Source organism: Zingiber officinale, chromosome 10B (assembly GCF_018446385.1).
Source record: "Zingiber officinale cultivar Zhangliang chromosome 10B, Zo_v1.1, whole genome shotgun sequence".
Classification (NCBI taxonomy): domain Eukaryota; kingdom Viridiplantae; phylum Streptophyta; class Magnoliopsida; order Zingiberales; family Zingiberaceae; genus Zingiber; species Zingiber officinale.
Genome location: NC_056005.1, coordinates 1,690,154 through 1,711,786, shown reverse-complemented (window position 1 = coordinate 1,711,786; position 21,633 = coordinate 1,690,154). Strand labels below are relative to the sequence as shown.

At 42.0% G+C, this 21,633-nt stretch overlaps 3 protein-coding genes and 1 long non-coding RNA gene across 4 annotated transcripts; 2 read left to right on the top strand and 2 right to left on the bottom strand.

The window, feature by feature from the left end:
• Positions 1 to 4,257: 4,257 nt before the first annotated feature.
• Positions 4,258 to 5,498, bottom strand: LOC122028688. Its single transcript, XR_006124915.1, has 3 exons — positions 4,935 to 5,498; positions 4,745 to 4,845; positions 4,258 to 4,318 (listed from the first exon to the last, which is right to left on the bottom strand). It is a non-coding gene; the product is annotated as an uncharacterized LOC122028688 (long non-coding RNA).
• Positions 5,499 to 9,087: 3,589 nt separating this feature from the next.
• Positions 9,088 to 10,643, top strand: LOC122028687 (glycosyltransferase BC10-like). The gene has a single exon (XM_042587533.1). The coding sequence runs from the start codon at positions 9,385 to 9,387 to the stop codon at positions 10,543 to 10,545; it is 1,161 nt and encodes a 386-aa protein (XP_042443467.1). The 5' UTR covers positions 9,088 to 9,384; the 3' UTR covers positions 10,546 to 10,643.
• Positions 10,644 to 11,190: 547 nt separating this feature from the next.
• LOC122030029 (elongation of fatty acids protein 3-like) lies at positions 11,191 to 12,634 on the bottom strand. Its single transcript, XM_042589180.1, has one exon. The coding sequence runs from the start codon at positions 12,402 to 12,404 to the stop codon at positions 11,376 to 11,378; it is 1,029 nt and encodes a 342-aa protein (XP_042445114.1). The 5' UTR covers positions 12,405 to 12,634; the 3' UTR covers positions 11,191 to 11,375.
• A 5,713-nt stretch (positions 12,635 to 18,347) lies between these two features.
• Positions 18,348 to 19,639, top strand: LOC122030028 (probable galacturonosyltransferase-like 1). Its single transcript, XM_042589179.1, has one exon. The coding sequence runs from the start codon at positions 18,392 to 18,394 to the stop codon at positions 19,469 to 19,471; it is 1,080 nt and encodes a 359-aa protein (XP_042445113.1). The 5' UTR covers positions 18,348 to 18,391; the 3' UTR covers positions 19,472 to 19,639.
• The last annotated feature ends 1,994 nt before the right edge of the window (positions 19,640 to 21,633 follow it).

Here is a 21,633-nt window from a genome sequence, read left to right as displayed (position 1 = left end):
ACTTCAGCTCCTAGAAGCTGGTCTTGCATTCCACAGTCCAAGTAAACTTCACGCCTTTCATGATCAGGCGTGAAAGTAACATATCAATCCGTGAGAAACCCTCCACGTATCTCCGGAACTATCAAGCCAAACAAAGGAAGTTGCGAGCCTCTTATATCGACTCCGTCTACTCCCAACGGTAACAACCTCGATCTCCTATGGAACCACGGTATACTCCTGTTGGTGACCGTGTGTCCTAATCATCATCACATAAGACAATCCAAATAAGCACTACTGATCATCACATATAGATGTTCTCGTCGAAACATCTCTAGATCTAAGCAAAGGTAGTGTACGTGACTCACCTCAGATCCGTAATAAATCACAACATCGTCAACAAAGAAAATGGAAACCGATCCAAACATTCTAGGGATACCCAAATCATCGAGTCCATGATAACATCTAGAGCACCGCAAGCTCTAATGGTAAAACCAAGACACATCATGTCTGTATCACAGACATTCCTAACCATAAGATCCTCAACAATAAACAGATCTGATCACCCACTAATAACATAAATCACCAAGGAAAAGATCCTCTAGTGTGAGAGCAACGCTCCATCACACGAAATACCACAAATGTGGGAGCAACGCTCTACCACAAGAAATCCTCCATATGTGGGAGCAACGCTCCACCACAAATAACCCGAAAATGTATCTGCAATAGATATGGGAGCAATGCTCCGCTATAAGCAATCCGCAATAGGTGGGAGTAACGCTCCACCACAGACAATCCATAACATGTGTGGGAGCAACGCTCCACCACCAACAATACATAAGTGTCCAAGGCACCTAACTATCTAGCTAGAGACTGCACGAGATCTCTCTACCACAGATCACTGTGGTTAGCCTAGGGTATCACAATCCAGTAATCAAATCAAATTCATAGTCCACTATATCATTATCCTAGTGGATCAGTCACCCACTAATAGGAGAATCAGTTGATAGGATAATACAACTAATAACATAATGTAGACACTCAACATTCTACATTCAACATAGGTAGAATCATCATGATGCTACCAATCATAGACCTGACACACGTGCACACACAACATAGGTATGATCAACATAATTCTTCAATTATTATACATCAAACAGACACACAACTCAGGTATATTCAGTATGATACCTCCAACAATACATACCGAACACGTGTGCAAAAATCAACGTAGGTATAATCGGCAATACACCTCAAATAATACTCACAACACATACCAAATGAGTATAATCACTTAATACTTCCAATAAAGCATACTAAAACCCAGGTGCATTCACAAATCGCACATAATCAACAAGATACCTCCAATATGTCAATCAGACACGTACAGCTAACTAAATAGCTATAATCCACAAGGAACCTACAATAACCATATCTAGATGGAAATACTCACACTATCCACAAATGAACTATCCATCATAGAACTCCTTCAACTCATAACAATCATATGTACACTTCATAGATATGCATAATCAACATATTTTATCCAATCTATCACACAAACCCTATGTCATCTTCTAAGTTATCCAATTAGGTACAAACAGTCTAAAATTACAGTACCCATGGAATAGGATACTTCGATCCTCTATTGACTGACCAAATCATCAATAGTATATGGCTAATCCAATCCTTTCCCATGTCAGGATAAGCTAGATACTCGATGTGCTCAAGATATCCAACTAACCACGAATAACTCAAGATTCAAACATCTAGAAGTAAAGTAGGTCAATCCCCTACTATTCGGGTCAACAAAACTAATCGGTCATCTACTAACTAATCAAGAATAAATAAAGCCTCTACAAGCATCTAAGGTAAATCGATCACGACTACCCAAGTCAACAAACGTAGATCAGTCTTCTACTGACCGATCTAACTAAAGTAACCTAATTATCTGCTGATAAAATTAACTAAGATAACATGGTATTCTACAGCTAAGTCAAGATGAATATATAGATACTATTCATTACCCAACTAATAATAGCAGACACTGGTATGTACCTCAATCCATTATCCAACTAGTAATAACAGAAACTAAAACTACTGGTGTATGATATGAAAAATCACTAGAAACTGTAATCCCTCACATGTAATATGGCTACAACATCAGACAGATACCAGATACAAAGTGTCATAACTATCACATTCAACAATGCATACTCTAACTAAATAGTAGGATAACAGTATACCAACATACCTCCTATAGCTTGGAGATGTCCTGCTGCTGCCAGGTCCCAAAACCCAAAAAGTCACATCGAGAAGACCAAAACACGAAATCCGAAACACTGGAAAAATAAGACACGTAAGTCGATCTCTGATACCAAATAAATTGATATCAGATAAATCTCAAAAATCCAGAACACATAGCAAGTATCGTATACCTGCTCTGATACCACTAAATTGTCACGCCCCAGAGGAGTCTCTGTCCGAAGAAATTTCGGCAGCATCTCCCCTGTACGGCGGACAATCTGAAACTTTTCTACAAGCACTATATACCTCAGCCACATGCGGCTGGAATAATAACAATAAAAGAAAACAAACACCACGCAGTTAATATCAAATTCAGCCTCTGGCTGACACCACCACGCAGTTAAAAATAAAGCAGCCCACTCGGCTGTACCAAAACCAAAACACAAACTGCTAGCCGGCTAGGCTTACACAACCAATAACAAATACAAAATACCACATAACGACATCAACACTCCAAAAACAAACCGGAGTACAGAGCTAAACAAACTGATACATAAACAAACAAAACATACGTGAAATCGATAAGTCCTCTGATGTGACGTGGGGACCAGCAGACAGGATGCTCCAAGCGACACCATAAATAACCTGGTACCTGAAAAATATAGAGTTCACGGGGGTGAGTTCAACAACTCAGCGAATACCAATAGACATGCCTAGTAAGATATATCTAACAGCAATAAACATGGAATACAGCTTCCTAATCATATATCTAGGAAAGATGCAAAACTGAAAGGTAACTAAGGAAGCTGTACTCACCAGGAACTTCTATCCAAACAAAGGGGTCGTCAAACCGAAAGTGCCCTAAATCCTGTATGCATGTCAAACATATGCATCCAACCAAATGCAGCAAATAAATGCAGCAAACACAATCACAAGAAATAAATGCATCAATGCATATGATGTCAATGATGCGTCCTGGTCACCCCGACGCTCCAGTCAACCGTCTCACACATGATGGTGAGACCCGTGCACTCTGTCGTCACTGCTCCTGATGAGTGACCGAGTGGACGGGATGCTGTCGGAGTACTCCTGTCCTGTGACCCCAAATCATATATGGGGGAGCTCAATGCTCTCAACTCCCGGTACACGATGACGGGGAGGAATCCCTGCCGGCTAACACGTTGTGTCACACTACCCATGAGCGGACCAACGTAGCTAAACAAAGTCCCTGCTGCAACACACACTGCCTGAATCGACCACTAACCCATGAGTGGTGGTATGTGCAGATCCATGTAACTGGCGATGTGCTCAACGACAATGGAGTCGACTATCGCACAGCATGCAATCATGATGCATGACACTAAGCATGGCAAAAACTGATCAACATAACCATATCCATACATACAAAATGGGTACTGTAAAAGCGATGGTCACATACCAAGATCTAGAGTACACAGGTCAGATAGAATATCAATAACCCTATGTCCTGAACATAATAAGTATGGAATATCCTGATCAGCATAGAAAAATCCATATATACATAATATGGGTACCACAGTATCAGTAAGTCAAATCCACGGATCTAGGGTATACAAGTCCTCTAAGGTATAACAACCTAGACCCAAATCATATCCCTCTTCCATAGCATATGTACCAACAATATACACAGATCAAAGAATCAGGGTCTAAACACCCGAATCATATATGATATACAAATAGAGGTACACAAATCTGATATGGCACAAAAACCTAAGTATCAGATAATCTAGATACACAGGCCAGAAACAACAATCCAAATCCTAGTCCTAACCTCAGTAAGCATGGTATGTCACTCTAGAAACTAAGATACTCATGGTAACAAGATAATCATGGCAACAAATCACGAGATATAATCACAGGTGACAAACCTAACATGCTATGGATATCAAACAGTGACATACCAAAGGCAAACATGTTCATTGCATGTAGTTATAAAATACTATGCATATCCAATGACAATATCATAAAAGATAAGTCAAGAGGTACCCGCCTCCAATGAGAGTATCGTATCCGGTCCAATCCGACATCGAGATGCTCGTCTCGCGTCAAAGTCCTGTGTCAATAATACATATACATTTTTATTTAGCTAACAATTCATTAAATAGCTAAATAAAAATCCGTACGACTAATTTAGGGTAAAACCCTAATCACATCATCCAAATCAACCAACATAATTGATTGTATTCATTAAACCTTATCTTAGGATCAAACCAAAAAGGAAGATCACAGTGGTTAGTGCTCTCACCAACCATGTCTGCCAAGTAAAACACCATACAGGGCCTACACAGAAGTTAATGTAATTAACCCTATGCTTACCTAATAACAAGCAATACCAATAACTCAAATCCTGATCTACCTAATGTCACATGGTTAGTTCTGTCAAATCTGTTGAAACTGAACAAAACCAGCACTGATCTAATACTTAGACATTTCATTGCTCAAACCATAGAAATCATTTAATTCATCTTCCAAAACTCACCTAGATTTGGAGACTCCTCAGTTGAGCCACGGAAGAGATACTTGCAGACAGAAATTCATGGCCAAAGCTACCGTAAAGCTGCTACCAAGGCAAAGCCGGAGCTACAGCCATCACCCACCAACTTAGCACAAACCTCTTATACAAAAAAATTGGAATAGATCTCTATAAATCCAAAACCAAAATGACTTACCCAATTTCTGTGCCGGCAGTTTCATCTCTGCAAGCAATTCAACAAAAGCAGATAAGTGAGATGAGTGAAGAAAGAACCAATGGTAACTAGCGCAGTGGAAACCGCTCGGGTGGAGAAGGCAATGCGATCCAAGGATCGGTAGTGAATCCAAGCTAGAGCACAGAGATGGTGGAGCATCAGCCCAATCAAGCGACGACACTAAGCATGAATCCGAGGAAGAGGAGGTGCTAGGGCTGAGGGCTCGACATTGGCAACGGGTGCTCAGAATGCATCTACGCCGGTGATCTACGCTGAAATCCTTTGATGGTGCGGCCGCAACTCACGAAGAGGGAGAGGCTCGGCAGTGGCACTACTGTGGTGCTAGGGCACAGGGGAGGGTCGGTCACTGGGATCTCCCCGGCGAGTGTGACGGCGTCAGCAAGGCACAGTGTTGGCGGCCGGTGGCTCAACTGGGCAGCGAAGCAAAGATTAGGGCACCGAGAAGGAAGAGGGAGAGGAAAGGCGAAACTCAGCCGCCAGCTCTCTGGTCCTTGGCGTCGTCGGCGTCGGCAGAGGAGAGGGAGGAACTGGCGATTTGCGGCGCCGGTTAGGGCTCGCGTGAGGGAAAGAGAAGAAAGGAAGAAGAGAATCGGGATCGGGGGAAAAAAAGAACTCGGGCACGCGGAAAAAAAAACAAAAGGAAAGAAAAGAAAATAAAGAAAAAGGAAATGTAAATATAAACATTTCCTCACTTAAACGGGGTAACCTAAACAGGCTTTTCTGGCCCCCGTTTTTATCCCCCGTTAACTCGTCTGTACGAGCTCCGAAAAATTCCAGAAAAATTTTCAAAAATTCTGAAAAATTCCCTTATTAATATTCGCCTATTTCTGGTATTTTACAATGATGTTGGTCTTTAAAATTCAGTACCACAGGTATTTTAATAAAATCATTTTTATTTATTTTGTTTTATTATTCTTTTATAAATGGCTATTAAAAATAGAAGATATTAAATAAAAAAAATATTTTTGATATTTTATTAATTTTCTTTTATATTTATTAATTTTTTATTAGAGTTTTAAAATTAAAAATAAAAAAAACAAATTTATGGTGTTTAAATTAATTTTAGAGGAAAGGGAAGGGAGGGAAATTAGGAGACATGGAAGAGAAGAGATTAAGGGTGTAAAAAGTAAATAGAAGAGAAAAAGTAAATAGTTGTCGGTAAAATTGAAATTAAATGGGTCTTTTGAGAAGAATAAAACTTAGGTGCTCCTTTTTGATAAAACCAAATTTAAAATGCACCATTTGAGAATTTGTCGCTTATATTAATTATTAGGCTTTCCTAATGACATTAATTATTAGGTTTTCTTAATTTGTCATTGTTCAGTAGAATGTGACTAATTTTTATTAACTGAAATTATAAAAATATTTTTTAACATAAATATAAATATGTGTTTTTATGGAAATGCTTATTCTTTTATAAATTTATTTATTTATTTTTTTGATAAGTTAAATGTATATATCATAAGTAGGGACGGAATCATGAATTTAATATTGAAAGGATGAAAGATGTATATTTATGTTGAAGGGTGCACCATATTGTTGCCCCCCTATTCGTCCCTCTTTCACTCTCCTATTTGCCCCTATCTTGATTCTGTTCTTGATCATAAGTTCAAAGAGTACATAATAATCATGTGTTAAAAGCGAGGGATGAAAGATGTATATTTATGTTGAAGGGGGCGATCGTATCATAAGCAAGGATGTAATCAGGAATTTCATATTGAAGGATTGAAAGATATATATTTATGTTGAAGGAGCTAGTAGTATTGTTGTCCCCTTATTCGTCTCTCTTTTACTCTCATATTCCTACATCTTTTACATTAAAAAATTGGGAGGGGTCAGTCGCCACTATCGAACATCCCCACCTTGGTTCTATCCTTGATCATAAGTTCAAAGAGTACATAATTAATCAGGTGTTAAAGCAAGGGCCGAAATATATATATTTATGTTAAAGGGGCAGTCATATTATTGCCACTGGACCCCACAATTTGCTCCTCTTTCACCCCAGCCCTAATTCCGCTTTCACTCTCCTATTCCTATACCTCGACATCTTTTATATTAAAAAATTAGGAGGGAGCAGCCGCCGCCATTGATCGTCCCCACCTTGATTCCGTCCTTGATCAAAAGTTCAAGAATATATAATAATCAGGTGTTAAAAATGATTCATGTATGATAAAAGTATCTGATGTAAATGCCCTTTTAATATCTTGTATACATGAATATGCACTCCCTCGTAACAAAAAAAAAAAACTACTATTCCATGTCTCTATAAAGAAACTAGGGTAAAATGTGTCACCTTTGTCAATTGTCGTTGACATCTATAGTATCATCCTTAAATTTTGATGGCACAAATAGGGATTTTAGAATTACTTCTTATAAATTTCATTTTATTTTTACATTATGGTAAGAATTAAAATCATTTTTTACTAGTTAGATTATTTTACTAGGATTTTTGACCGTTTATAATTAAATTAATTATCCTATTTGATTATTCTCATATTAGTTCTCATCCATTTTTATATGCTACTTACTCAACTACTATCTATTTTCTTTTGATTTAAAATCAAATTATTATAACTTATCATATATTATATATATATATATATATACACTACCTTACAAATTGAAGATGTCATGTGATTTTGTGTCTCAAAAATAGAAAGTACATGAAAAACATCAACAATCAAGTTAGGGAGGGGTCCTTAGCCAAACACTCTGATACTCAAGTCAAACATATGTCAAGAGAAAATTCAACAAATAGCAGTGAAGGATAATATATAGAATCTGGGTGTCTTAGGTTGCGTAGTGTAGTGTTTATATTAACGTACCTACGTATCTAGATGGAGACCCTCTTTTATAGTATTAATTTTACTTTTTGTACGAATCTTGAAGTCCTGTAAAAAAAAAACTGACCATTCTGACACTTTGACAATTTTTCAAAAATGGACTCATTATTTCTATATTTTGTAGAATAAAAGTTTTCTGGTACAAATAACACATGGAATATTCCCTTAATTCTCTGACAACCGTTACAAAAATGCTAAAAGGGAATATTAAGCCGTTCGGTTGATGGGCCTTCGACATGGTGAGCCGACCGACTGGCCGAGTTCCCCTTTGTAGTCTGATCGACTTCCGCTCATGGATGGAATCGGGTCGACTAAAGAATGACAATCATCTCAAATGCTCGACCCTTATACTTGTGTAAAGAGTTTGATCCGGTCGGGTCATGTGTCTAGTATGTCCGATTAGACTTCTAGTCCGATCGACTAGAGCACTTGACGGAGCTTAAAATTTCATTGACTCTAAGGGACTCGAGATCTAATTAGCTTAGCGGCCCGATTGGCTAGACCACTCGACAGAATCAAATGACCCTGCTAACCCCGAGTGTTGACTCCTTGGCTTTGATCACCATGTCATAGATACAATTCGAGATTTTATCGATTTTAAGAGACTCAGGGTCCGATCGATCCAGTGGTCCGATTAACTAGACCACTCGATCAAACTAAATGATCCTGATAACCCTAAGTGTTAGCGCATTTTTAATTTGGACCATTATATCAATCGATATTCTTGGCTTCAACCCTGACCTGGGCCCACCTTATTTGTCGTACCAGCATGAGATGAGGGTAATTTTTAATTGAATTTTTATAAAATAAAAAATTTCATCGAAGGTGAAAAGAATTGAATTATAAATGGACATTAAATATAAATATTTATCATCAATTTCTGAAATCATCAAATAATAAATTTTGTATGTGAAATTTTTTTACAAAAACTTGTAATTAAGATGAAAAGTCTAATAAAAAAAAATATGAAACAATCTTCGTAAGCACGAAGGTGAGAGTCTCTGTTACGTTCGATCGGAGATGGAAAACGTAACGTACAATCTTCTAATTGTTTTTCCAAACCCTAAAACACGAAGTTGAAATGCTGATGAACAATCCTCCGCGATCCATCCAAATAATTCCAACCATCGGTCCTCCCTTCCATTCTCTGTCCCCGTCCTCCTGCAATCTCTCGTCAGCAGGAATTGTATTCTTCTGCTCTTTTCCTGCCTTTCGACGGCGCCATTAATGTCCTTTTCATTGTCTTCTACCTCCAGCAACGTGTTGTCACAGCCACAACGCTTCGTTTCGAAGCCAATATCACGCCTGCGACGACTGACGCAATCTTCTTTGTTTCTTTCTTCTCTTCCGTTAACTGATCCGCCTTCGCACGACTTTTGTCCTGCTTCTTGATTCTAGCTATTGTTTATCTTCCCATCTTTTCTTGTCGATGACTTTCGGTCTCTGTTGTCTGCGCTCTTCCGATCCATGTACGTCCCTTGTTCTTGCCGCCTCTGCATCGATCTCCTCGATTTTTAAGGCCAATTAATGCGATCGCGAGTTGCGTTTTTGTTAGAAGATTTGGAGTTATGCATTCCAAGAATGCGCCGCAGAGGGCTCCATCGAAGCTCTTCACGTTGAATCTTCTCGTCAAGTCCTTCATCCTCTTGATTGTATTAGGCACCGGTTTCTCTGTTCTCATCATGTACAAGCCGCAGTACATCGACCTTCACTCCATGGCGATGCGAACTATCTCTATGTCTTGGTCCCCGGCCCATTGCGCAGATGAGGGAACCAGTCTCCAGCGGTGGATTGCGCCGCCGTCCAACTTGACGCATAGCATGACGGACGAGGAGCTCTTTTGGAGAGCTTCCTTCGTTCCGCAGGTGAAAAAGTACCCTTATAACAGGACATCGAAGGTGGCGTTTATGTTCCTCACCAAAGGACCTCTGCCTCTCGCGCCGCTGTGGGAGGAGTTCTTGAAAGGCCACGAAGGGAAGTATTCCATTTACGTTCATTCGTCGCCGGATTACCAGCCGGATTTCCCTCGGCGGTCGGTGTTCTACCGCCGGCAGATTCCCAGTCAGGTGGCCGAGTGGGGGAAGATGAGCATGTGCGACGCCGAGCAGCGACTCCTCGCGAACGCTCTGCTCGACGTGGACAACGAGCGATTCGTGCTGCTGTCGGAATCCTGCATTCCTCTGCACAATTTCAGCACCGTTTACGGTTACTTGGTTCATTCAAAGCGCAGCTTCGTCGGGGCATTTGACGACCCCGGTCCTCACGGACGAGGAAGATACAATCACAACATGGCGCCAGAAGTGAGCATCTCCCAATGGAGAAAAGGCGCGCAATGGTTCGAGGTGGATCGAAACCTTGCGGTCTTCCTCATTCACGACGCCAAATACTATCCGAAGTTTAGGGATTTCTGCAGGCCTCCCTGCTACGTAGACGAGCACTACTTCCCGACCATTCTCGCGATCGAGCTGCCTCATCTTCTTGCGAACAGGAGTTTGACCTCGGTGGATTGGTCGAGGGGAGGAGCTCACCCTGCTACGTTTGGAGGGCGAGATGTGACCGAAGGGTTTCTAAAGAGGCTCAAGGGACGGCAGAGCTGCATGTACAATGACCTCCCGGCGGCTGTGTGCTTCCTTTTTGCTCGCAAGTTTTCTCCCAGTGCATTGAAGCCCTTGTTGCACTTCGCACCGATTTTACTTGGCTATGGCAGCGAGCAACGATTGTTCGAATGATTTGTTAAGAATGTTGAGATTATTATGGGCCACCTGTTTTATTTTCTTTCAGTTCACTGATTGATTGGTTCATGTTGTGATCAAGAAAGAAAGAAAGAAAGTAGACATCTTAATTCTTCGTCAATTTCTGCGTCTTTGATTTGACGGCTTCAACCTTACAATTCTTAATTCTTCTGTGACTCTGTTCACCAGTTGATCGGATGCTCAAAAATGGGGAAATTGGCCGTCGTTTTGCTCAATTTCGTTGGCATCCTAGCAATTCTATTCCCTTATTTTATTCCAATTATTTTATGTCAGACAAAGAAGAGGAAAAAGGTGAAACCAGACAGAATTGGAGAGCAGCCGGATTTCTAATGAAGCAACGAGAAAAGAACTAAAAAGTTCTGGCCCTCCAACATTGTTTGCTTATGGGATCAGGATAATATTGAATGGATAGAAGAAAAAAATTGAAAGAATGTAACCTTTGATGCCACTAAAATATAAAACTGAAAAAAAAATATATTTGTCTTTCTAATTTTGTATTTGATGATTATAAGTCATAAATTTGTATTAGATAAAACACAGTTACAATCCTATTCTTTCAGTATTGTTCCCAAACATGTTAAAAGTGTGTATATAAATGATATGCGGAGTGCTCTGAAATGGAAGATAAACATAGAAGGACTTTGTTATTACGTTGAGTAGATTTACATCAACTGTCCTTTCTTTGATCCAGAAGGAATCAGGACAGATTTATGGATTCGTAATCTTTAAGCTGCAATTGTTTAATTACATTTATTGCAAAATTTTTATCTTTTCAAGGTAAAATGAGAAGAAAAAAAGTTCCTTTTTCAGTAGCTGTACAGAGGAGCGAATTTATGGCGATAGAAGACGAATTTAGTTTTCCCGGTTCCTGATTTCCGAAGGAATTTATTGTTGTTTTTAGCTTCGAAGGAGGGTCGTTTACTATGGTGAAGGCGATGGGTACCGGAATGGTGATGCTGGTCGCTCCCGGTGTCGTCTTCCAAGATCTCGCCTGTCTTCCTCCTGACTTCCTCCTTGACGTAGAAGTCGACGAAGAGGAAGAGCAGCGCGGCGTTGAGGACGGAGTTGAAAACCCAGGCGCCGATGCCGTTACATCCGCCCTTGGCGAAGTGGAGGAGGAGGAAGCTCAAGTGGCAGACGAGGTTGGAGCCGGTGAGCGCCACCTGGCAGGCGAGCACGAGAAGGGCCCCGCTACGGGAGGCCGCCGGGAGGCCGACCCCGACCCAGAAGCGGTAGCCGAAGACGATGGTCTGGGCGAGCGTGGCGGAGAGAATGGCGACGACCTGGAAGGACTGGGAGAATTCGAGCCAGAGGAAGGACATGCAGACGAAGGCGGAGTGGCGGAATACGGCGGCGAGGGCGCAGCGGCGGCGGCGGAGGATGTTGATGAAGGTGCGGAGGAGGTGGAGGAAGCGGGAGAGGTAGAAGGCGTAGGACCAGAAGAAGACGCGGCCAGAGGGGCGGGTGCCAAGGGGGAAGCAGAGGAGCCACTGCAGCGGGGTGGTGCGGGCGCGGCCGCGCCAGTACCAGCGGGTGTCGCGGATCTCGGCGGCGGAGGAGAGGAGGAGGCCGAGGAAGATGGCGGCGGAGGCGAGGGCCATGGCGAGGGAGTGGAGTGCAGGGAGGGGGCCTAGGGGAAGAGGCTTGAGGCGGAGGAGGCGGAGCAGGAGGTGGAGGGCGACGGCGAAGAGGGCGTAGGAGGCGAGGAAGGAGACCAGGAAGGGCCAGGTGGAGCCCCAAGACTGGGCGTGGCTCCACCGGAAGCCGATGATGGCCGGGTGCTCCGCCATCCAATACGCGATTCCGCCGCCGCCGCCGCCGCCGCTATTATTCATCCAAGCTGACCCCAATTGGATTGATTTTCCTTTTCCTTTTCCTTTTCTTCAGCAATTCTCGATCGTCGTCGTTGTGGAATACCACGTGCCAGCGGCGGCTGTTGAGATCGAACGCATGAGAAATCCTTCAGCCTCGTCTCCTCTCCGCGTGCGGATCGACAATTTAATGAACTGGTTGGCGATGACTGATGATTTCCTGTAGAGGAGACGAGAAAAATTAATTAAAAAAAGCAAGGGATTGGAATGATCATCATAATCAAAGCCCAATAAAATATCAAGCTATTAAAAAAACTTGCTTAGGTCTGTTTTAACTGACGATTGACAATTAAACGTCCCTCTACTGTGAAGAACTAAAATTCTGTTGCTATTTGATTTGATTGTATAGGAAGAAATATTGAAGTCAATTAGCACTTGGAATTCAATAATAATAATGAGTAGGTCAGTGATTACGCCTCTGTGCCTGTTAATTAAATTAAATTTGCTGATTACAATTTGACTGGGAAATTAGAACCATAGTCTAGCTGAACAATGGACGTAACCTCCACGGCGGCCCTTTGCTCCGTCAATTTTGTTATATTTTTATTTTAAAATTCAAACAGTGAATTACGAAAAGGAAAGTTTGCTTAAATTCGACAGAGACTAACAGAAAGTAATCTACCAAATCAAGAGGCATTAAATGACAATTGCTTTTGTTATCGGCAACCTGATCCAAACCATATTCATCATCACCCATGGTTCATGAACTCAAATCAGTTGGTTTGGGATGGGGCTTGGCCAGATCTGGATGATCCTTTTGTTTGTGCTTGTTGTTCTGGTATTCTCTGATATACTATCAAAAATGCCTCTGTAAGTACTAGATTCCTTCGCTACTGCCCACATCATCAATAGTGTGCTTAGGCATCACCTTTTCATCGTTTGTTATCACCTATGTTACCCTTTTCTTCCTTGAGGACTCACTTGAAGCTAGCGATGATTACGTGTTCTTGAAATTTTCTACAATGCCACACTGTTTGAATGAGAATGCTGCTTTCATTGATAGGAATGCTTAACAAAGACTGTTGCTATTTGATATTCTTGATGAACAGGGAGGCAAAGGATACTCTTATATGCTGTACGGGAATGAAATCCTTAAATCGCTAGACTTAGTCAAATTGATGCACATCTATATTTATCAATTCTAAATGTGTTATATGTGATGAAAAATCCATATAAATTCATGATCTGTATTGGCATGATAATACTTGCACTATTGTGTAACAAATGCAAATGATTATACTATGCGGGTGCCTATTCTCCTTCAGATTACGAGATAAGCATATGCTGGTAGATTGTTCATTATGATGTTTGTGCCTACGGTTGTGAGAAAAGTATATGATGGTAAATTGTTGAAATTATTGTATTATGTTGGTGGCTATCTGATATGGTCCTGAGTATAAGAGAGAGTCACAGGTTGAAATCCGGATTCGTACTTGGTCATGCACATGTAAGGGGGGAAGGGAGGAGGAAAAGACTCGTCCTACACAAAGTCCAAATCACTCAAGGGGGAAGACTCGTCCTAAACAGAACCCTAATTGCTCAATTTTTCTCTGCTCTTTTATTAATAATGACACTCTTTATAAGGAGTCAAACATGACAAAATTAGGAAAGACCAACCATAAAGGAAAACAAGGAACTAAAAATTGAAAAGCTAATTAGACCATTATTTATTTTCTACTATAGTAGTAGTTAGATTAAGCCATTATTTATTTTCTACTAATTAGGCAATAGCTAATTTATTTCTAATAGCTAATTAGGTAGTAATTAATTTGCTTCCAACTATAGCGATGTTCAACAAAGGCGTCCACCTCGGCGTCCACATCATCACTCCCCTCCTCGATATTGAGCTTGCCCTCAAGCTCGAAAGCGAGGTATAACGCCACTAATAGCATGAAGGAAAATTTCTGAATTCACTTGCCCCTCTTCCTCATCTTCCCTATCATCATCAAACACTTCAATGCAAAACATACGTTTACACTTGTGACCCGTGGAGTAGGATTCATCACAATTAAAACAAAGGCCCTTGGCTCTCCGTTCTGCCATCTCGACGTGAGTCAGATGCTTGAAAAATGAAACATGTGGAGTCTCCTAGCTGATGTCCGAGGTCCTGGTCTTCGCCAAAGGAGGGCCTCCACTACTGGTGTTGAGCTTGGTTGTGGTCCCGCCCCAATTCGTGCCGAGCAGCCCCCCACCTTGATGGAAGCACTGCTTCCGTTTTAGTGCCCTGGCCATATTCATTGCAATGCCTAGGTTTTCAGGCTTCTGTAGTTCGATGTCTATATGGAGATCTTCGACTAACCCTATAATGAATAAGTCAACTTGTTGTTGTGGTTGGAGGTCCGAGGTCCGAGGTCCAAGGTCTGAGCGAGGTGAGATTGAAATTGGCGCTGGTAATTTTCTACAGAGTCTGTCTGCTTTAGATTTGCTAGCTCTCCCAAAGGGTTGTTGCTTGGGGGCGGGCCAAAGCGGATATGACAGTGGTCTCTGAACTGCTTCTAAGTCATCTCTGGCTCTTCTTGCTCTACCTGATCAAACCAAAGTTGGGCTTCCCCTACCAAGTGGAAGGCAGCAAGGTTAACCTTGTCAACCTCTGTGGTCTTTTGGTTGGTAAAGAATTCTTCGCACCTTTTAACTCCGCTCAACGGATCCTCTTCTCCAGAATAGGCGGGGAACTCCATCTTTGAGTATCGCAGAGTCATGGTGCCGTTGGTTGACAATTCAGGTCTGACCTCTGAGCCTCTAGAAGGGCCATACTTTGCGTTGGTAGGGCTGTCTGCAGTGTGCAAAGGTCGTCGTCTAGTATCTTGAACAGTACGGGAAATCTCGGCAATCTGCTCCTCTAGTCCTTACTGGCGGGAAGTGATTTACTCCATGAAAACTTGTTGTTGTGACATTAATCTTTCCATGAAGGCCTCGAGTTTGGATGTGATAGGACCCGTGTCACCCATGACCGACTCTGATACCAAGTTGATATGGTCCTGAGTATAGGAACGAGTCACAGGTCGAGATTCGGATCCATACTTGGTCATGCACACGTAAGGAGGGAAGGGAGGAGGAAAAGACTCGTCCTAAACAAAGTCTAAATCATTCAAGGGGGAAGACTTGTCCTAGAAAGAGTCCTAATTGCTCAATTTCTCTTTCCTCCTTTATTAATAATGACACTCCTTATATAAGGAGTCAAACACGATAAGATTAAGAAAGACCAACCATAAAGGAAAACAAGGAATTAAAAATAGAAAAACTAATTAGATTTTCTACTAATTAAATTAGGTAGTAATTAATTTGCTTCCAACTATAGCGATGTTCAACCCTCGGTGTCCACATCACTATCTCAAGCAGGTTATTATATTAGCTTATTCTCTAGAGATATACTTGGTTAAGCTAAAGTGGCTTTTGAAGTTTCAGTTTCTATACTTATTTCTGTTTTTTCTTATGAGCATCCTTGTGCATTAAATGATTTTATATGAGCGTGTAACTGTGTGTTCAATGATTTTTTCTTCCACCTCTGATTCTTCATCGTTTTATAAACATCCTCATTAGGTAATCATAATACACATACTTACACATGGGTGTCAAACTATACCAGATGCTGTTGGAACGAGAGTTAAAATGGTGGGGCTTAATTAAGATAGAACCCTCTTAGCCTAAAATTGTTTTCTAAGTGGTAAAATGGAACTTGATTTAATGTCATAAGTTGACTCAGTTCTAATTATATCTTCAAATTAATCAATATGCCCTTCCACTGCTATAGTACCATAGAGGAGGATGCGGATGCTTACAGTGAAGAAGATGTGGATGTTGCATACATGGTATTTGCTGAAGTTTGTTGTTATTCATTGTTATCACTGAACTTTTATGCTTATTTAGCAATTTGGAATTTGATGCATGATATGGCAGTGGATTGATCATTGCATCCATTCACATTATTTATTTTAAGCGTCCGTTGACTATGTTTCTCCTCTTTTAGAACTAGAAGTAAGCTGTTTTATTTCATTAATTGATTTCATATATCTGTGATCGACTAACCCTTGGTTACTAAATTCCTTAGTGGACTACAAAATCTCAACTTGTGCTCACAAGCATTGGTGCGAGACCTTGCAGTCAGTTGTTCATCTCAGATTGAGTCCAATTACAAGTTGCACTATTATACATATTGCTCTAATTACTTTTTACGTGGCATAATGCTTGTATTTTTTTGGTCAGGGTCAATCACCCCTGTTCGCACCTCAAGCTACTTCCTTTGTAACAGGCATGAGCGCAACCCAGTGACATGGTCCGGTGGCCCTTTTGTTTGGTGGACCGTCGCCACTGCCCCTCTTTTTCTCATCGCTGACAGCATTAAAGAATGCGGGTGAGGAGAACTTTAAATGCATAGAGATGTCTCTCCCACATTGTATCAAGTTTTTCTCCATCTCCTTGCTCTGTCTCGTTCCAGTTTCCAGTTTAAGTCTGAACTTAATAGGCAGCAATTCAAACATTGGGTCCATCAATGATCGCACTCTCGAATAACCTCATGCTTCAGTAATAACTTGTGGATACAACTCTCGAATAACTCTCACATTTAGTTGTTTGATTTTGTCATTAGCACATGAAGCAACTTGTGGATACACGCAAAGAGGTGGCAAGCTTGTCCTGATGCTCACATTTGTCTTCCTAGCCCCAGTTGCTATGCCATCTTTCTCCTTTTTGCATGCACGAATTCATTGTTTAGAGAGTATTGAAAGTCAAATTGAAAAGCCTGGCTACGTTGACAGAATGCCACTAGATTATTCCAGGAGTCCATGCCGGTCATAGAGTTGTGGAAACTAGTCTCTTAGATCATTCATTCATAGCTCTCGCTCTATAAAAGTAAGTTGAGACTTAGCAATCAACTAGAGACGAAACTTCCTGGAAAGCATGGAAAATTGATCTACTCGTACTGGTGATTTTCTGCTTGTTTTAATGAACTGGTGCTTCGAAACTGAACTGGGCATTAAAAGTGAATTCCGCGTAAAGAACTGTCAGCTGATTTCTCTTTACGTACGCGCTTTGCGTACGTGGCATTTCAGGCATCCATTTCACGCAATCGTGGCGTCGGTGACCACGTGATCCAATATTCCCTTGCAATTGAAAACTAACTCCCACGTACGAATGCTAACCCACACAACCTTCTTGGTACGGAGATGAAGGCATATCTAATACATGTAAACAAAGATCACTTAAAATGAAGGGAGATATCTAGATTAGCAGTGGCCACTGCCCCCACTCCATCGACACTGTTTAATTCACTCATCCCGAGGCATGGCCTCCCCTCTGCATCCAGTGCCTCGCCAATGCTTGAGTTAATTGGCTCGCCAACAGCCAAATGCTCGAGAGAATTAAATGACAGACATTGAGTAAGATTTCCCTCGACACCGGCCCATCGAATATGGTGCAGAGGTTTCTCCCAAGCCAAGCAACACATCCACACCTAACATTTAATTGTTTCTGACACAATCTACTTATCAGTTATCGAAGGCATGCAGCTCCATCCCCGAAACCAAGGCAAGGAATTAGGTTGACTCGCTCCATGCACATCATCCAACCACTGCTCGATGCGCAAATCTTATCTTATTCACGCTTTATTTATTATAACACAATGTATTTTCAACTAGTTTAATTAGTTAATTGAAACCTAAGCCAACAGTTTGTTATTCATTAGTAAATATTATGGTGGGGGATCAAATCTATATATAGCTGATGCTGATTGAGTAACCTCCCGACAATGATGGAAAGTAACGATGGCTTTTAATTAATCGTATATAAATTGTTAGTTAGTGAAAAATTATATTATGGAACCATGAAATTGACTATTATTTGTGGTCAAATTATATATTAATTTTGCCCGTCTTTCGCATTTGCCAGTATAAATCCAGCACCGCGGTCTTGACCGCAGTGTTGACTCCCCACGCCACGCATCGCATCACCGATCGATGCCTCTTCCGTCGCTGCTCGCCGCCGGGCTTCTCCTCTTCCTGGCCACTCCCGCGCCGTCTTCCCATGCGGCAGGGGTCGACGAAGGCCGCGACAACGTCAGCACCGGCATGCCGCGGTTCCGCGAGGCCCCGCAATTCTACAACTCGCCGTCGTGCCCGCCGCTGCTGCCTGCAGGACCCGGGGCGGCCTGCTCCCCCAACGCCCTGGTCCACGTGGCGATGACCCTTGACGTGGCGTACCTCCGCGGCTCGGTGGCGGCGGTGCTGTCGGTGCTGCAGCACACCGCGTGCCCTCAATCCATTTTCTTCGACTTCGTAGCTGCCTCCGCCGCGGGCCGACTCAACGCCACTGTCGCCGGCGCGTTCCCCTCGCTGGCGTTCCAGATCCACTCCTTCTCCGGAGAGGAGCTGCGCGTGGCTGGGCTTATCTCCACCTCCATCCGCGCGGCGCTGGATCGCCCCCTCAACTACGCGCGCTCCTACCTGCCGCGCCTGCTCCCGGAGTGCGTCCGCCGCGTCGTCTACCTCGATTCAGACCTCGTCCTCGTCGACGACGTGGCATCTCTGGCATCGACGCCGATCCCCGACGGAGTGGTGCTGGCCGCGCCAGAGTACTGCAACGCCAACTTCACCTCCTACTTCACGCCCACCTTCTGGGCGAACCCGGCGCTGTCGGTGGCCTTCGAGGGCCAGCGCGCATGCTACTTCAACACGGGGGTGATGGTGATGGATCTGGGGCGGTGGCGCGACGGCGGCTACACGGAGCGTATCGAGGAGTGGATGGAGTTGCAGAAGCGGATGCGGATCTACGAGCTGGGGTCGCTGCCGCCCTTCCTGCTCGTCTTCGCGGGTCGGATCGCGGCGGTGGAGCACCGGTGGAACCAGCACGGGCTCGGCGGCGACAACTACAGAGGACTCTGCCGGGACCTCCACCCGGGGCCGGTGAGTCTTCTGCACTGGAGCGGGAAGGGGAAACCGTGGGCGCGCCTCGACGCAGGCCGGCCCTGCCCCCTGGACGCCCTCTGGGCTCCCTACGACCTCCTCCTCCGCAACACCATCGCCATTGATGAATCCTGAACTCAGCCATCCTCACCCGACCCGATCGACAAAATCTACTCGATCTTTTTGCTTATTTGCCTTTTCTTCTTCTCTCTTTTTTTTTAAAATCTTTACCACAAAATCAAAGGTACAGATCTAACTTTTGCTTATCAAATGTAGATTTAATATATACATATTGTTTAATTATATCTATGATAATAATAATAATATGAATATGAACGAATCTTTATGATACAAAAACAGATGTGGCTTCATTTTCTGTAATTTGACAAGCAAAAGCCATGGCTTTCTATTAGCTGGCGATGCTTCGTTAAGAACGTGGAAGACATGCAAATAATTACATCACTGCAAATTATAGAATCATTAACCTGAATATAAATGAACTTGAGTTACGTGCTTGCCACATGCATGCATAGTTATGTAAATGGTGATCAGTGTCTTAAAGAATAATAGCACATATGTTACGTTAATAATTTACAATGCATGATGCCATGAAACATGTTCTCATGGCTGAGAACCTGATGCCCAGTTCTTTCTCATCAAAGCACAGGAGCTTTCGTGGTCGATCGGTAGATGGCAATTAAGGCACATTGACTTACTGGAAATGTTTGTAATTGTATAGTGTTTGAGTGTCGGCGAGGTAGATAATGATCGCGCCCTGCATTCCAAGCAAAATTAAAAGAAAACTATAAAATAATATTTTAGAATTTCAAATGGGGCCTGAGTCTCCAAGGAGTGTACGTAGATTGACCAATAAGTAAGCAAGGTGGATGCATCAGCATCACGTTGCCATGTTGATTGTTTCAGTGTCAAAGTCTTGAAGTGGACCATGGTGTTTAGGCTAAATTCCAAAACGAAGCTTGTTTAGGCTTCTTCGCATTGAGATTTCTTTAAAGAGAGTAGTTGTGAGGGCACCAAGTCATATAAATTTTATTTGTCTGCAATTAAATCAAGTGGACTAGCAATGCAATAGAGTTTTCCTATGTGCAATTGTTCATAATTTAACCCACATTCTTATGGGTGCGCCTAACATATCACTACTATATACTTATCTTACTTATCTTATGGTGAACATCATGTGTAATTTTTTTTATTTCTTTAATATTAATACTATAACACACTCTGAATCTTAATTAAAGACCAAACCTTAAATTCTAAATCTTAAGCTCTAAAAATAAATTTAAAAAAATATATATTTGTATACAAAAATGTTACCCAACTTATTGTGCTCATAAGTTGAACACCAAGTATATATATTTTTTTCTTTATTTTTTTTTTAAAAATTAGGATATAGAAGTTAGAGTTTAGCCTTTAGAGTTTAGTATTTAGATTATAATATTAAAGCTAAAGTAATTTTTTTTTAAAAAAAAAATACACTTACAAGATGAGCACCATAAAATAAGTATGGTATATACATATATATACACACACTAACAAACTCCTTCGCCAATGTTGGAGGCGAAGAAGCTGTAGGACTGACACAAGTAATTTTACTTGGTTCGAAGCTTTTGACGACTTTTACTCCAAAGTCTACATTTGTTGAGTGCTTTCGTTGGGCAATCACTATAATATCAAAAAGATTACAAACAGTTAAGTACAATATAAGAATAATAAAAGAATACCAACAACAAAAGGAAAGAAGCTTGGTTGTTGGTTGTCAGAGTAGTCTTTCGGTATCGTTGGAGTTTTCTCGGAGCAGCGCACAAGAATGAAAGTCAGAGTGGATTGTCTACTAAATGCTATGGTCGAAGTCCTTTTAATAGGCCCTATTTAGGCGCCCGAACATCCCCTTGGGTGCCTCTAATACGGCCTAAGACTTCACTGACTTATCCTCCTCCAAGCACCCGGACCACCCTCGGGCGCTTGGAGTGCTGACGTGATTGCATCTCGGTAAAACTTCATCTATGAAAACTTATCCTTCTTAGGGCGCCTGAACCTATCTGGGCGCCCGAACTGTGATGTATCCTGACCAATCACAGTGTGCTACCTAAGCTCCATTGGTTGCCTTGTTCAACCCTATCCCGGGTGCCTAGACCAACTCCGGGCGCTTGGACTATGTCTGAGTGCCTGGACACTCTTTTTCCAGACTTTTGATTTCTTGCATCATAAGGTTAGCACAAAAAGCAATGGAAAGAAGAGTAGTAATATTTGACAGTCTCCGGACTGTCCGATTTTAACTT